Source organism: Neofelis nebulosa, chromosome 6 (assembly GCF_028018385.1).
Source record: "Neofelis nebulosa isolate mNeoNeb1 chromosome 6, mNeoNeb1.pri, whole genome shotgun sequence".
Classification (NCBI taxonomy): Eukaryota; Metazoa; Chordata; class Mammalia; order Carnivora; family Felidae; genus Neofelis; species Neofelis nebulosa.
Window position 1 is genome coordinate 149,387,534 of NC_080787.1, and position 15,923 is coordinate 149,403,456.

At 41.2% G+C, this 15,923-nt stretch overlaps 1 protein-coding gene across 2 annotated transcripts in view; it reads right to left on the reverse strand.

The window, feature by feature from the left end:
• The window catches only part of PRKN (parkin RBR E3 ubiquitin protein ligase), a 1,360,952-nt gene that overhangs the window by 912,201 nt on the left and 432,828 nt on the right, over positions 1 to 15,923 (reverse strand). For both annotated transcript variants that reach the window (XM_058736213.1, XM_058736212.1), the window contains exon 3: positions 6,682 to 6,913. In XM_058736213.1, the coding sequence (XP_058592196.1) occupies positions 6,682 to 6,913 (232 nt within the window). The remainder of the gene's footprint in view (positions 1 to 6,681; positions 6,914 to 15,923) is intronic.

The window sequence follows — 15,923 nt, forward strand, 5'->3', positions numbered from 1 at the left end:
GTGGCTCAGTCAGTTAAGCGGCCAACTTCGGCTCAGGTCATGATCTCACAGTTCGTGAGTTCGAGCCCCCCATCGGGCTCTGTGATGACAGCCTGGAGCCTGGGGCCTGCTTCGGATTCTGTCTCTCCCTCTCTCACTGCCCCTCCCCTGCTCATGTTCTGTCTCTCTCTGTCTCTCAAAATAAATAAACATTTTATAAAATTAAAAAAAACCTCCCAATTGATATGAAAACAGTATATGTCTCTAAAACACTGTTGCTAATGAGTATTTTAAAACTGTGTACACGTCTACAATGCAACCTATTCTCTGGGTATTCTATAAATTTAGTTTTGAAACCATTATCAGCATTTGAGTCTGCAACCTTCATAGTCATGTCTTTCAGAATAAACTTCTGTAACTGATTTTAGTGGCAACACTTCAAATTAAGTACAAAGCAAAGTGTTTACATTTTACCTTGTTTCAGTATAGCTCATTAATATTCACAAGAATAATATTGGCTATATTGGTGCTATTTTAGAATTATAGCTATTCTTTGATTCTTTGAGGTTGAAAGTATACATTCAAAGGTTTTGATTTTGGTGTTGTCTTTAAAGTGAAAATTTAAGGAAAGCAACCAGGATATGTTGATTAAAAAAAAAAAAAAGGATATTGTTACTCAAAGCATGGCTGCTGGAGCCACACTTTGAGCAGGAACCGGAGTGCAGAGAAATACAGATTCTCAGCCTTGATGCCACACTGACTGGGCTGGCGCAGCCCTCACGGGACTCTGCTGAGTGCTATGTCTTGAGAACCACTCCTCTAAGGGACACTTGGATGATCCATTTGAGTTCCTTGAGTCCCACTTATAAACCACAATATAACATGTCCTAGATTCTAAGTACAGATCATATGATTGCTTTGGTTATTAATGTAGAACATGACATTGTGTCTCATATTAACCCGTTATCTTTTGCCATCTTTAAATACCTAAAAAACACCTTCCAGGGTTTCCAGAAGTTCAGATTTGTTTCAGCTACTTGTGTGGCTACCGCCCAGCTAGTCACCCTTTAAAACCCTCCTGAGTTCAGCCAGCACCTAAATTCTTCCTTCTCTGATTTGAACACCCTAGAAACAAGAACAAAGTTGGTTTATTTCTCTTAAATTTCTTTCTTTGAGGCAGAGTTTTTCAAACACGTTGTAACAAGGGATTTTCTTTTCCCAAAATGAAACATGCTATAGATGGGTTATATGTGAAACTGATAAATAAGAGACTGTGCTTGGCTGCCATGGGTTGGCTTGGTTTGTCCACTGTCTTCCCCCGACCTGCCTTCTTCCTCCCCCCTAGTTGAGGCCACTAGGCAGGACCCACAGTTGTAAAGTTGGAAAACCTCTGCTATCAGGCATAGTTTCTCCAAGTGTGGTCAGCCCAGGTTTCTGGGCCTTTCTCCCACCCACCTGAATTAGAATTAGTTCTAGAATAGCAGGGAATGAGCATCCACAGGTGACTCTTCTGCACACTGGAGTGAATCATTTTTCTAGAAACTCTACACTGTCTTTTTTAGCAAAGAAAAATAATCATGTAAGTGCATGGTTTGCCCACAGTTGTTCCAAAGAATCCCAATCAAGACACTAAATTCATATGAATACTGAAATTACCAAGGTATTTTAAAAAGTGTTGTCAAATAATTAAATAAAGCATTAATTCTAAAAGTTAAATATACAGAAATTATGATGTATGCCTTACTACATTGACAATTTTAAATAATTTAGTAAACATTTGTCATCAGTCTTCTAGGAGATGTTGGGGGAAACTATAATGAACCAGATGGACATCCCGTCTTCAATGAGAAGGAGTATATGCTGAGAACCTGTATATAATTGAAAGCAGTAGAAGGTATAAGACTTCTGAAAAGGAGATGAATCTTCCCAGGTCTGAAGATGAAGGGATGACTTTTTGTAGTTCAATTTTAACACAGAGTTAAGTCTTAAAGTTGACCTGGGACAACCCATCTCTCCTTTCCCTATCCTTTCCAGATTCTACAAGACTAGCACATGCCCCTCACGCACAGCATGCAGGGTTCCAGCAGAGCTCATTCCTGGTCTGGGGCCGGGGCAGGGGGAGGGGAGAATCCCATAAGGATGCCACCCCTGCCGTTTACCTGGTGCATCCACAAGTGGTACATTGGCCAGTCCTCAGCCCTGCAAAATGCACACAGGTAACAGGCCACCAGTCAGTGGGCTAATGAGAACAAGATGATCAGAGAGAAGTCAGATGTAACCGATGGAGGTTGATGTGGGAAGTCTAACTAAACAGTCTCGTCATGGAGCATACAATAATCGGAAGGCTCCAACTATGGTGGTGTTGGCATTTTCAATATTGCATACATTAATAAAAGCTTATTTAATCTCTTATTTGGGTTGAAAGAATTACACATTTCAATTAAAAATATGAAGTGGATGTTAAACATTTTGTAGAATTTTCTGAGAGCCTACTGGTATCTAAATCCCTATGGTAAAAGAATATTTTCTTAGCTAAAAGGATTATGGTCTAGAAAGACATAAATTGAAGGTGACAATAATGCCAAATTTATTCATCATTAAATAAAACTGAAGAAGACTAAAAGCAATTTTATAATAAGAAGAAACCATAAGATTTGCTTTAGTCTTTAGGTACATACCACTGATGAGATGGTATAGTCAGATACATTAAACTGATCAAAATGTGTGAATAAGTACAAAGGATAATTATTCTACTAATATTATTAATGTTCAGATGATAAATATAAAGGTTTGATCTTGCTCTAAAGAACATGATCTTTTTAATTTTTGAAAAAAATTATTTTTGAACATCATACTAAATAACCAGTTCATTTTTTTGCTAACATAATGAATCCAATTTGTTGACCCATAAATAAATATTTCAAAGGTATATAAATATATAGTTTAATTATATTTAATGTATATTTTAACTCTCAAATATATCCTGCTTGGGCAAAGTACATTATTTGGTTACCCTACTAAACAATAGATGTAAATGTTTTGGACCTTATGTTTTGAAATTTTGCATCAACTGTATCTTACTGAACATTATTTGCAATTTACAACCCATTATAAGAATACAGCATTAATTATTTATCCATCCTCCTATTTAAAGACAGCTATGTCATTTCTTTTTTTTTTTTAAGTTTTTAATTTTTTTTTTTTTTTTTTTTGAGAAAGAGAGAGCATACACCTGTGGCTCATGCATGAGCAGGGGAGGGGCAGAGAGAGAGAGGGAAGAATCCCAAGCAGGCTCTGCACTCAGATAACGACCTGAGCCAGAACCAAGAGTCGGACGTTTCACCAACTGAGCCAACCGGATGCCCCAGCTATGTCATTTCTCTTTATTCACAAACTTCAGGGGTCCCATGATGGTCATCTACATGGGTGTCTCCTCACTACTCTGAGTTCTAGAAAATGCATATCTGGAAATCCATTAATGACTGTGAAGCTGTGCATTGCTCTCTATGATGGCTGAATCAATTAACATCCTTATCATCATGTACCAAAGCACTTTCTGCCCTAAATCCTAACCAATACTTGGTATCATCAAACTTTTAAATATTGGCCCATCAGGTAGGCTGCAGCGATATAATATTGTTAGAATATTAATTTCTCTGATCATTAATGAGATCTTGAATGTATTTCCATGTTAATTGATCACTGTTTTCTCCTAAATGTCATTTTATCTACTACTTCGGTTCCTCCTGTTTTTGTACCCATCAAACTAATCAATATTATTTTTTATATCAATGTTTATTTAGACTGATCCATATTTACCCTTGTATTTTCTGAGCATCGTATCTTATATCTCTTTTGGTCACCCTGGGTTCAAACCACCCCTCCTTGTTATGAATAACATTCTTTCAGACTGAGTACAAATACTCTCAGTGTTTGTCTGAAAGCGTCTTTATTTGCTTCTCACTTTTTTTTTTTTTAATTTTTTTTTTTTTTTTATTATTTATTTTTTATTTTTGGGACAGAGAGAGACAGAGCATGAACGGGGGAGGGGCAGAGAGAGAGGGAGACACAGAATCAGAAACAGGCTTCTCACTTTTAAGCAATAATTTTGTAAGGTATTTTAGGTTTAGAATTCTAAGTTAACAAGTATATCCTCCTCAGTCATTTGATATGACTCCACTGTCATTTTTCTTCCATTATTTCTGCCAGGATCGATTCAAATTATTACTGCATTGCAAGTAATCTATTTTCTTCATTTGATTTTAAGATCTCTTTTTCCTTGCTCTTTTACTATCTTTACTTTAAATTTTTTAAAAATGTTTATTTATTTTTGAGACAGAGACAGAGACAGAGTGTGAGCAGGAGAGGGGCAGACAGAGAGACACAGAATCTGAAGCAGGCTCCAGGCTCTGAGCTGTCAGCACAGAGCCCAACGCAGGGCACGAACCTATGGACGTGAGATCATTACCTGAGCCAGTCAGATGCTTAACCGACTGAGCCACCAGGTGCCCCTAGTCTTTTACTTTCTTTGTAAAGTGAATTTATTTTTGTTTATCTTGATTAAGACCAACTGAGTGGAGGTTTTTTTTTGTCTGTTTGTTTGTTTGTTTTTGCTTTGTTTTGTTTTATCATGCTTGGGACCGTGTACTCTTGAATCAGGATTCTCAGTCATTCTCTTAAACTGTCTCTCTTCCATTCTGTATTCTCCTATAATGAAATTTCTATCAGAAATATGTTTAGCCATCTCGTTCTAAACCCCTAGTCTCTGAAAAGCATTGTTTTACCTTTTAATCTATACCACATTATGGAAAATTCCCTCATATCTATCTTGCAGTTCACAAATTCTCTCTTTGGCATTGACTAACTTGCTGTTTTAACCCATCCACTGAGGATTTTTGTTTAATTCCAGTAGCTAAAATTATGTTTTATTTAATAGCTATATTTTTCTATTATGTTTGTTTTCTGATTTAGGTTTCTATTTTTTGTATGCTTTAATTAACATAACATGTATGTGTTTTGTGTTCTGTTTCAAATTGTTGTTTTATTTTCTCAAGTTTTAGGGGAAACCAATCATATATACCATACAGTATATGCTTACTTCCAGTCAAGACAGATTATTCCACTGTTTGACTTGTAATGTTTGATGATGTGTCTCCCTTTAACAGGGCGTGTTTCCCTCGGACATGGATGCCATATGCCCTTCTCCGGAATGCTTTTATGTGTTCTGCTTGAAACATCACGCACACCATAAATCTGAGTCTGATACTTATATTAACTTCCCATTCTGGATCACACAGGAACTGCAAAGGTTTAGCTGTATCTCAGTTTCCTCCACATATATATATTTTTTCATTCTGCTAAGTGCTCAGTGTATGTAAAGGACAGACTTCCTCCCCTGAACAACCTCCTGAAGGCCACCAGGGTATCAGCTCATGCACCTAAATTCTGGGTTTCTCCATTCCTCTATACAAAGATAACTGCTATGTCTACTTTTTCACTTGTCCTCGGAAATTTTTTCTTTTTATAATCTCATCTATGATTTTTTAAACTTTGTTAAATTTTACTTAGTGAAATTAGCAGGAGACATTTCATATTATTTTAGGCCTCCACCTTGCTAGTTCCTGAACTCTCTGACACTGTGAAATCCGCAATGGCCTCGAACCGCCTATGTCCTCACTCATTGTACGTGAGAGACAAATGCACATATACCTTATAAAATCAGTTATCGGGGCGCCTGGGTGGCGCAGTCGGTTAAGCGTCCGACTTCAGCCAGGTCACGATCTCGCGGTCCGTGAGTTCGAGCCCCGCGTCAGGCTCTGGGCTGATGGCCCGGAGCCTGGAGCCTGTTTCCAATTCTGTGTCTCCCTCTCTCTCTGCCCCTCCCCCGTTCATGCTCTGTCTCTCTCTGTCCCAAAAATAAATAAAAAACGTTGAAAAAAAAAATTAAAAAAAAAAATAATAAAATAAATAAATAAATAAATAAAATCAGTTATCATTTTGTGTTTTCTGTCACACACAGTCAAAAACAATCCTGATATACCTTTGACTATTTAGATTGGAAAACAGAGGACTAAGGGAAACACATTAATATTGTCAAAATAACAAAGGAATTGCCATCCTTGCTAAATAAAAGCGCTTTTGAAATGGGTTGCTACGTAGACAGAAGGAACACCCTTTCACACAAAGGGTGTTATTGACCTTGTAATGGGTTGCCTTGGCACCTGCAAATGACTAGAATTGCCTCTATACTTCTCTTTCTGCTTTTTAAAATTTCTCTACATCACCAGAAACATAATAAACCAAAATGTATTTTAGGAAAATAAGAAATAGAAAAGGGAGGCAAACGCTGAGAAGGACATACACACACCTTCATCACATATTCTGACCCAAGCACAATACATCACATTTCCACCCCACTCCTACTTTCTCAAAATAAACAAAAATAAAGTAAAATGCTATTATCATGGTCCTGACGCCTCCTCCCTCCCTCACCTTCATTCTCAACCTGAAAACCCTGTTTTACTGCATTTATTAAATGTATTCATCTCAAATTTTATGGCCAAGTATCGTCCTCCCAGCGATGTCTCCCTCCAGTAATCTAGAACTTACCATGAACCAACTATGCACGTGTTGAGGCCCTTCTCTGTGGAGACCTGCTACACAAAATGCTCTACTAGCTACAGACTGAGTCTGTACAATTACCTGGCCTTCCAGCTGGCAGGGTCTCCTCACGGTCATTATTCAGGATCACAGCCAGACCCACCGAGTGCGCAGGGAGGACCGAGCTGCTGAGGTCCACACGGGTCAAGCTCTCGGGCTCTCTCCTCGAGCCCTCCAGGGCGTTTTGTGGGCCGTCGCCTCCTTCCCTTTCTGGGCCTTTTCTCCAGGGTCTCAGCACAACATGAACGATGCTCTGCTGGTCCAGGTCACAGCTCTATGTGGGAGCAAGGCAGAAACAGACCAGAACATGCAAGCTTTAAAATGCCAAGTAAGGTTCACCTTGTCCTCCGTCCCAGAGTACGCGAAAGACTCTAAAATCTGTTTGGGTCCAAGGCTGCACGAAATGACGGAACTTAAGAAAACAGCCATGTGTGACTGATCACGTTAGATACACTTCTCCTGTCGTCAGAGCGACAGAACTCACGCGTGTGTGTGTTACACACACAACACTGTACTGGGGCCACAAACCGAAATGTGGGGATAAAGGGAACAGGGCGATAGAAAACTAGGGTAATATCCAAAGCGATATGAAATGTAGCAGGACAAAAAGGAACCGCACTGCATACAGCAGCACAGTGAAAAGCAGTATTCTTTTAAAACTGGCTTATTTCAGAAGTGATGTGTCCTCCCAACTATCAGATATAAATACTTGCATTTGTCTCCATTCACAAAAGCTCAGAGAGTTGGTTATTGTCAATTACAGGGCATCTTTCTCTACAATTTAAAATTACTGTGTTTATGGTAGACTCCACACGCACCCCATGTCACCGGCAAACACATAAGCACGGCGATGGGGAAGCAGGGGAACGGCAGACCCAGGCCACCCCAGCAGTCATCCACTGTTCCTGCCAATTTCACAATTACCATCAGTGACCATTTGCAAAAATGTTCTGCGTCAATATATTGATGTGTATGAACAGGAGACTTGAAAATTTAGTAGAATTAAAGTTAGAAGTCAACTAATTTACTAGGACAGGGGCGCCTGGGTGGCGCAGTCGGTTAAGCGTCCGACTTCAGCCAGGTCACCATCTCGCGGTCCGTGAGTTCAAGCCCCGCGTCAGGCTCTGGGCTGACGGCTCGGAGCCTGGAGCCTGCTTCCGATTCTGTGTCTCCCTCTCTCTCTGCCCCTCCCCCGTTCATGCTCTGTCTCTCTCTGTCCCAAAAATAAATAAAAAACGTTGAAAAAAAAAATTAAAAAAAAAAATTTACTAGGACAAAAACTAGACTACCTGAGATCAAAGCCAGGTCTCAGAATACCTAATGGAGGGGGCACCTGGGTGGCTCAGTGGGTTAAGGGTCTGATTTTTTATTTCGGCTCAGGTCATGATCTCATGGTTCCTGAGTTTAAGCCCTGCATCTGGCTCTGCATTGACAGTGCAGAGCCTGCTTGGGATTCTCTGTCTCCCTCTCTGTATGTCCCTACCCTGTGCACTCACTCTCTCTCTCTCTCAAAATAAATAAATAAACTTAAAAAAAATAGAATAGCTACTGGATAGAAAGTCACTCATCTGTCTGCAGAGAAGACCCCCAAATTTCAATATCTACAAACTACCCACTGTCACTCTCTCATCATAGCAATCAATGTTCAAAGGACACCCATGCAAACACAGCGATACTAATAACAATCAGAACTGGCCCCCTGCCCCCCTCCAGTGTTCCACCATTGCACCAGCAAACGTTTAAGAGTGACACCCACCATGTGTCAGCATTTCCTGCAGCCACACAGTTGTGGACTCAGAAGGTCACCAGGTGACCACCCCGGGTCCTGAATCCCATTCCTACCTCTTCCCCATCCTGGGTTCTGAACCACTGCCATGGGGACACACTCACTCTCCCTGCCATCTGTCCTCACAGCTCTGTGTGTCAGGACTGCTCCTACTCAGCAGTGGTCACTGGGTCATCAGTCTCTGCCCCCTTGGCCTGCCCCCACGTAACTACTCCATTTCAGTCAAAGCACCGCCCTCCCGCATGGTATCTAGTGTCAAGCCCTCCCTGCCCCCCTTCAGCTCTGATTATCCTCCTGTGTCTTCTAATGGCTTCGGTAGAATCACCACCTTGAGCTCCTCCACCCTTCCCTTCCATCCAGCAAGGACTTAGAAATACCCTTCACATCTTCCGCTCCCTTACTTCCTAATTGTCATCTCCCCATTTTAGCCCTTCATCATCATAGGACCTCTGCAATTGCTCCCTGACCTCCCATCTCTCCCTGTAATCCATTATGTGCAAGTTTCTGGGGTATGCTACATAATCTTTTAAGATGTCTCACTATCAACTGTTAAAAAGAATCTGACAGCTCATGACTATCTTCAGGTGTGTTTAGACTTTTCTCCTCTCTAGACCACCTGCCTTATGATTTTATCTCCTTTCCCTCTCCTTCACTGTATACATGATAGATTAGGTTTCTCATCAGAGCTATTCACTCTCATCTCTCCTCCTGTCCTTGAGTTGGGCTCAGTAGCATGATTGGCTTTGCCCAACATGATTGAACCAGGGCCTTGAAATGTATCTGCACCACTGCTGGGGCCAGCAATAGAGCACCCTTGGGTAGTTTCCACCCAAGTGCAGCAGTACCCACAGCTTGGGCACAGCCTTCCAGCTGGATGCAGGCTGGCCCTGCAGGCCCCCAGCTGACCTGAAGGAGATGTTTATCAATGCACGGCACTGAGATTTTGTGGTTGTTCATCAGGCAGTAATAGCTGACAGTATCTATTTTCCATTCTAATTGGACTAAGAGACATTCTATCACTATTCATCATGGCCGCTGTGTTCAGCTAGAACTCTAGGAACTGTACATGGCCTTTAGCCTGGGTTATTTCAAATAAACCAACATCAAGAGCTGGAGTACACTTGAGTGGGCATGTGGGGCAGGAGCTTTGCCACAAGGAGAAACAGCGGAGAATCAGTATGCCAACATCCCCTGAGGCTTTTATCTCTAGTGTGTTCTTTTCAAGGAGGCTCAAGAATTCAGTCGGATAGAATTCCTCTAAGTTCAGGACTTATGTGATCCTCTCAGATAAAAGTAATGCCTTTCTTCCTCATCTCAATGCCAGAAATTTGCCTGCCATGCTCTTCTTATAGCAGTGGTCACAGCTTGGGCAGTATTTGTGTGTGTGTGTGTGTGTGTGTGTGCGCGCGCGCTTGTGTCTGTGATCTTCGGACTAAATTTAGAAATTCTTGAGAACAGCAACTGGGTCATGTTTATAGTTTTACTTACCAGAATGCTTCACACAGCACTTTGAACCTAGCAGATTTAGAAAGTATGTCTGTGAATGGAAAAGGTGAGGGACAGGCTAGGAAACAAGAATGAAAGAACAAATATAAATAGTCATAAGCTCAATACCTAAAGTGCTCCCTGGGGAACCAGAAGGCTATGGAAGAAAGAACGTGTAATTTAAAGCCAAATAGATGCAATTTATTAGCTGTATAATTTTTGGCAAATTGCTTTTCCTCCCTATGCAGTAGTTTCTACATCTGTTTTTGGCAATAATATCGCCAACTTTGAAGACTACTCTGAAGATTTGAGGAAACAGAAGGAGAACAGACCCAATGCACAGCAGTAAGTCAATACAGAGTTGTTAGTATTGTATCACCATTTAGGAATTTTGAAAACTAAACAGGATTTGTCCCTTATCTTGTACATCCATAAAGCCTCCAAATCCTATTAGGCTGTGCCACTCACACAGCCCAACTTGGAAAATGGGCACAGAAGATAGAATAAGCAGATGCTATAGATGTGACCATCGCTCTGGCAGCATTCCAGCTTCCTGTGAACTGTGTGTGTGTGTGTGTGTGTGTGTGTGTGTGTGTGTATGCACATAGATGTATATATATCACTATGTATATGCATATATATGTATATGTATATATATGCATATATATACATCTCACTATATGCTCAGATGCCATAAAACATATGAAGAACCTCAGTAAATTCTCAGAGTCTGCTAAAATTTGACAAATATGGAAGAAATCCAAATACTGAGATTTTCCTTTCAAATCCAGATTTTTCAAATGCTCAGGGTAGAGCTGGAAAGGGGATAGGAAGACCCCGAACAGATTTCAGTAGTTACAGTGATATGTATAGAACGTATTTCCCTCAGTCTCCATCCTTGGTTCTGAAACCAATAATTGCTTAATTCTTTGACTTGTTATAAAAACCAGTGTGGATCTCAGAAAGCAGTCCCTTTGCCAGATGGTGTAACTGCACCATCACACTGGTTCAGTTCACAAACCTCATTAATAACACATTCTAGGGATAAAGTTTAGTGATCTAGCCACTCTAAAGCCCAAAATATATCTAGTTCTCGCAGTATACAAAAAAATTCCTCAGCTTTAGGAGGTCGAGATTTTCAGTGGGAAGACAGCAGAGTTCTCCAGCATGGCTTTAAATTTCCTCAGGACAAAAACAATGTCTACTTTATCTCTGTTTTCTCAATAAATAGAATATCGCCTCACAAACAGGAAACACATTTCATTTGTGTTTTGTTATAACTTATTAATTCAACAAGAAAGGTGACATAGGTTGTTTAGTGTTGATGAACAAAGTAGTTAATTTGTTCAACTGGGCTTGCTATTATGCTGTCAAATGGAGCTGTGGTTCCACTGGGGACTGACACATCTATATCTTGGACATTCTCTACATGACTTTTGATTTGGAGATACCCCAGTATTAATAAAACATCTATGGGAATTGTTTGGCAACCAATGACCAACTCTCACCCAGTTGGCCATTATTCAACAATATCCAAGGAGTTGGTGTATTTTTCCTTTTCCAAAAAGGAGTCGCTTTGCTGACATGCAGTTAGGATTCAAATATTTGGAAGTCTGGTGATCCCCTTAGAACACTGGAAGTAAGCAAAACTTGAAAAACCTGCTAATGATTTTCTTCTTTTTTTTATTATTAATTTTTTTTTAACGTTTATTTATTTTTGAGACAGAGAGAGACACAGCATGAACGGGGGAGGGGCAGAGAGAGAGGGAGACACAGAATCAGAAGCAAGCTCCAGGCTCTGAGCCATCAACCCAGAGCCCGACGTGGGGCTCGAACTCGCGGACCACGAGATCGTGACCTGAGCTGAAGTCGGACGCTCAACCGACTGAGCCACCCAGGCGCCCCCTGCTAATGATTTTCAAAATAGTCTTAACCTTTGAGACCATGTAAAGACAAGTATATCCGAACAAGAAAATTCCTGGGGAATGAAACGTTATTGGAATGTTTCCCAAACACTCAGAGAAGGGTTAGACAGACAATCTCTAAAATAAATAATTATGCGCTTCAAAAAGTCAAAAATGTCACACTATTAACAAAGTGCTTTCTTCTGCTATAGCAATAACGATTATATTAATTAAAGTAAAATAAGTAAGTGCACGATATCTTTGAGGTCTAAATGGCCTCCAGACTGCATTGCAAGGTTTTTGATGCAGTAAGTTGTTTAGTGTTCCCAGAGTCCTCGGAGGGAGGTGCTGTTACCATCCCCAAGTATGTTTTGGGAAATCCAGATGTATGGCCGCACAAATAAAGCTCTTTATTTTACTGGCTGTTCGATTCGATCATACCTGACAGAAGATGAAAGGGAGCCTTCACGACAGGTTCAATGTCACCCAGCTCCTAAGTGTGAAGCCAAGGTAGAAACCCAGGCTGAGGATTCCCCCTTATCCTTCTCTGGCTCCCCTAAACTCCAGTGTGGCTGCTGAGAAGCGGGTGGTGTATGGGGCAGACAGAGCAGGACAAGAGCACAGGGGCCATCGTGAAGAACAGGGTTTGGAAGCTGTATGGACAAGCCTCAGATACAAAGGAATGATTGGGAGGAAAGCCAGACACCCAGAAGCCTTAGAAGACAGCCCCACTGGAACTGAGTCAAAGGAGGAAGCAAAAGAGAGTATGGGCGGATCTGATTAAAAACAAACAAGATAACAAGGTAATGATGAAAGTAAGGACCAGTGCCAGTTACACAGGAGTCCGTCAAAGCAGGTAAAGAACTGGAGTGAAGGTCACCTGGCAACAGTTAGTCTATGCCCCAGAAGGCCAGTAGCAGCAGGCAACTCGGCGCTCCTTGGGGTCCCAAGCCCCCGAGAAGACAGCACTGACCACTCTGTATTGCACCTACTTTCCTATGTGTTTCTCTCCGTCACCAAGCAGTGCTGGCCTCAAGAAAAGACACTGCATCTCTCTAATGCTGAGCTGGCTACTACAGAGACCAGCCCCACCTGGGTTTGTTGAATGACTCGGTGACCTTGTGAAGCACGCGTCAAGTGTGGCAGCCACTTCGGAGGTGAGGAAACTTTCGCATGGCTTGAGTGACTCACCCAAATTAGACACATAATTGGGAAATGAAGGAGCCAGCTCTGTAGGCCATGTTTTCTGGCTGTAAACCCAGTGCTTTTGCAAATAGTCTGCTTGAACTATTCAAATATTCTGCTTCTCCACCTCTCTGAAGTCAGGAAATGGGCAGGCATGTTGGACACAACGTCCTGCAGGTTTATTTGTACGGGCATACTGACCAATCCCCACTCGTGGGCATACTGACCAATTCACACTGGTGGGCATACTGACCAATCCCCACTCATGGGCATACTGACCAATCCACGCTCATGGGCACACTGACCAATCCACACTGGTCGGCATACTGACCAATCCACACTCATGGGCATACTGACCAATCCACACTAGTCGGCATACTGACCAATCCACACTGGTGGGCACACTGACCAATCCACACTCATGGGCATACTGACCAATCCACGCTCGTGGGCATACTGACCAATCCACGCTCATGGGCACACTGACCAACCCACACTGGTCGGCATACTGACCAATCCACGCTCATGGACATACTGACCAATCCACACTAGTCGGCATACTGACCAATCCACACTGGTGGGCACACTGACCAATCCACACTCGTGAGCATACTGACCAATCCACGCTCGTGGGCATACTGACCAACCCACACTGGTCGGCACACTGACCAATCCACACTCATGGGCATACTGACCAATCCACACCGGTCGGCATACTGACCAATCCACACTCGTGGGCATACTCTACCAATTAGTCATGTTAGTTTCTCTCTAGTCTTCTAAGCTCTATTTTCATCCTACAAAAATGCCTAAATGATTTCAACAGGAAGGCTGTCCTATTGTGTACCAACTTTACATTTTAAAGGCTGAAAAATCTCTGATTTTCATCTGCATTTTTAACCACACACATTTTTTTCCTTCAGAAAAGCAATAATATGGTCAGCCAAGAATTATCAGATAAAAGATTTCCTAATTTAATAGTCAATGTTGTTATCATATTTTCATTTTAAAAATTGTTTTGACACGAAAAGGGTCTTTCTTAGATGATCTGACATAAATTATCTCAATAAAAAAGAAACACTTTTTTAAACAATTCAGATTTCCCTTTCTTTTGCCGTTAAAAATTCAGAATGCTTTTTAGTTGCTTCTTCTGATAATAACTTTTCACAAACATGTTTCTGTACAAGTTTTTAATAAAAGTATTTTCTGTGTCAGAGAAAGACAAAACGGCAATTATTTCGGAAGTTAAAGATATTTTTAGATGTAATGGTTGAGAAATATTTTGTATGGTCACAGCTAACAAGGCAACAACATGGATGAAGCAGTGTGAGCCCAGAGATGTTCAGAGGAGAGTCAGAATAACCAGAAAGGAATCGTTCCCACAGGTTTGTCTCTCTTGAACCCCAGTTCCCTCAGTCCCCTTCAGTGAACACTAAATGCCAATTTATATTAATTGGACGAGAATAAAAACTGTTCCTTCAACCTGAGCTTTCATTTTTTTAGAGAGATTTGTACAAGATGGAGATTTTGTGATTTATGCTTTGAATTTATCTCACATTTCCTATGACTTGTTTTCATCAGAATCAAAGATATTATGCCACATAGAGATAATGAAAGGCCCCTTCTCTTGTTGCTGAAGGCTGAGGAACACAATTGAGGTGAAAGGTCAATTAGCCCCATGCTAATTAGCCAGTGAGGGTCGGAGCCATGCTCCCCACGTCCCTCCCACCCAGGGCCTGGGACCATTTTGCTGCTCATTAGGAACCAACAGGAGAGGAAGGGGACAAATGGGAATTGATGGCCTTCGCTACCAGGGAGCTGTGTAGTAAATGATTTACTGCAGGTGGATGTGAGTCCTGTATGCACAGGTGAGGCCTGGGGTTCCCTGGGTCCATGCATGCCCTTCCCTAGATACACAGGTCACCTGGTCCTACACCCATTAAACCAAATTAAATTACGTTTTATATTGTAAGCTTTACAAAAAGCATTTCCAAGTGTCGTTTCTTTAAATGTTCTATTACTAGTTATGATAAATATTATAAACAGTTAAAATACATATACATGGAGTTTTCCAACAGAGTTACATTAGTTTTTACAACTCATGCATATGCTTTATCGCATTCATGGAGAGGGTGGGGCACAGCGTTAACACACTCTCCTCAGGCATGTATGGCGATCAGATGAATCCTGAACAATAGTCCATTTTGTATCATATCTCCTTCCTATAGAAATTTTTTCCTAGTTGATACAACCCTGGGAAAAAGTACAAAGCATGCAAACTGTCCTGAACCCATTTCCTATGATACCTCTCTCTCACTGTGTTTTCTCTCTTCCCAAAATTCAGTGGAAAATTTATTGCTGCCAAAGAGATTTTGTTTACAATGTGGAGAGAAGATATTTTGCAGCAATGAGGCCATTTCAAGAAAAACAAAATAACCTGATAAGGACAAAAACATCTTTAAATCCTTTTTTGGCATTTATCCATTGCCAGGCCCTAAAAAAATGTTGGCCATTTTATTCTGCAATTTGTTTCTGGTTTCCCTCTCTTCATCCCTCACATATTTCTACTTTCTAAAAGAATCTGATGATCTTTGGATGTTCTCCCCTCATCTCCCCTGTCTTCCTCTCTGCCCCACCCCCTCCCCACTTTACTCATCTGCCCTATGCTGTCTTCCTTCCTTCCTTCCTTCCTTCCTTCCTTCCTTCCTTCCTTCCTTCCTTCCTTCCTTCCTTCCTTCCTTCCTTTCTTTCTTTCTTTCTTTCTTTCTTTCTTTCTTTCTTTCTTTTCTTTTTCATCACTTTTATTGTTAAGATATTTTTTGTCTTGGGGCACCTGGGTGGCTCAGTCAGTTGAGTGTCCCACGTCAGCTCAGATCATGATCTCACAGTTCATGAGTTTGAGCCCCACATAGGGCTCTCTGCTG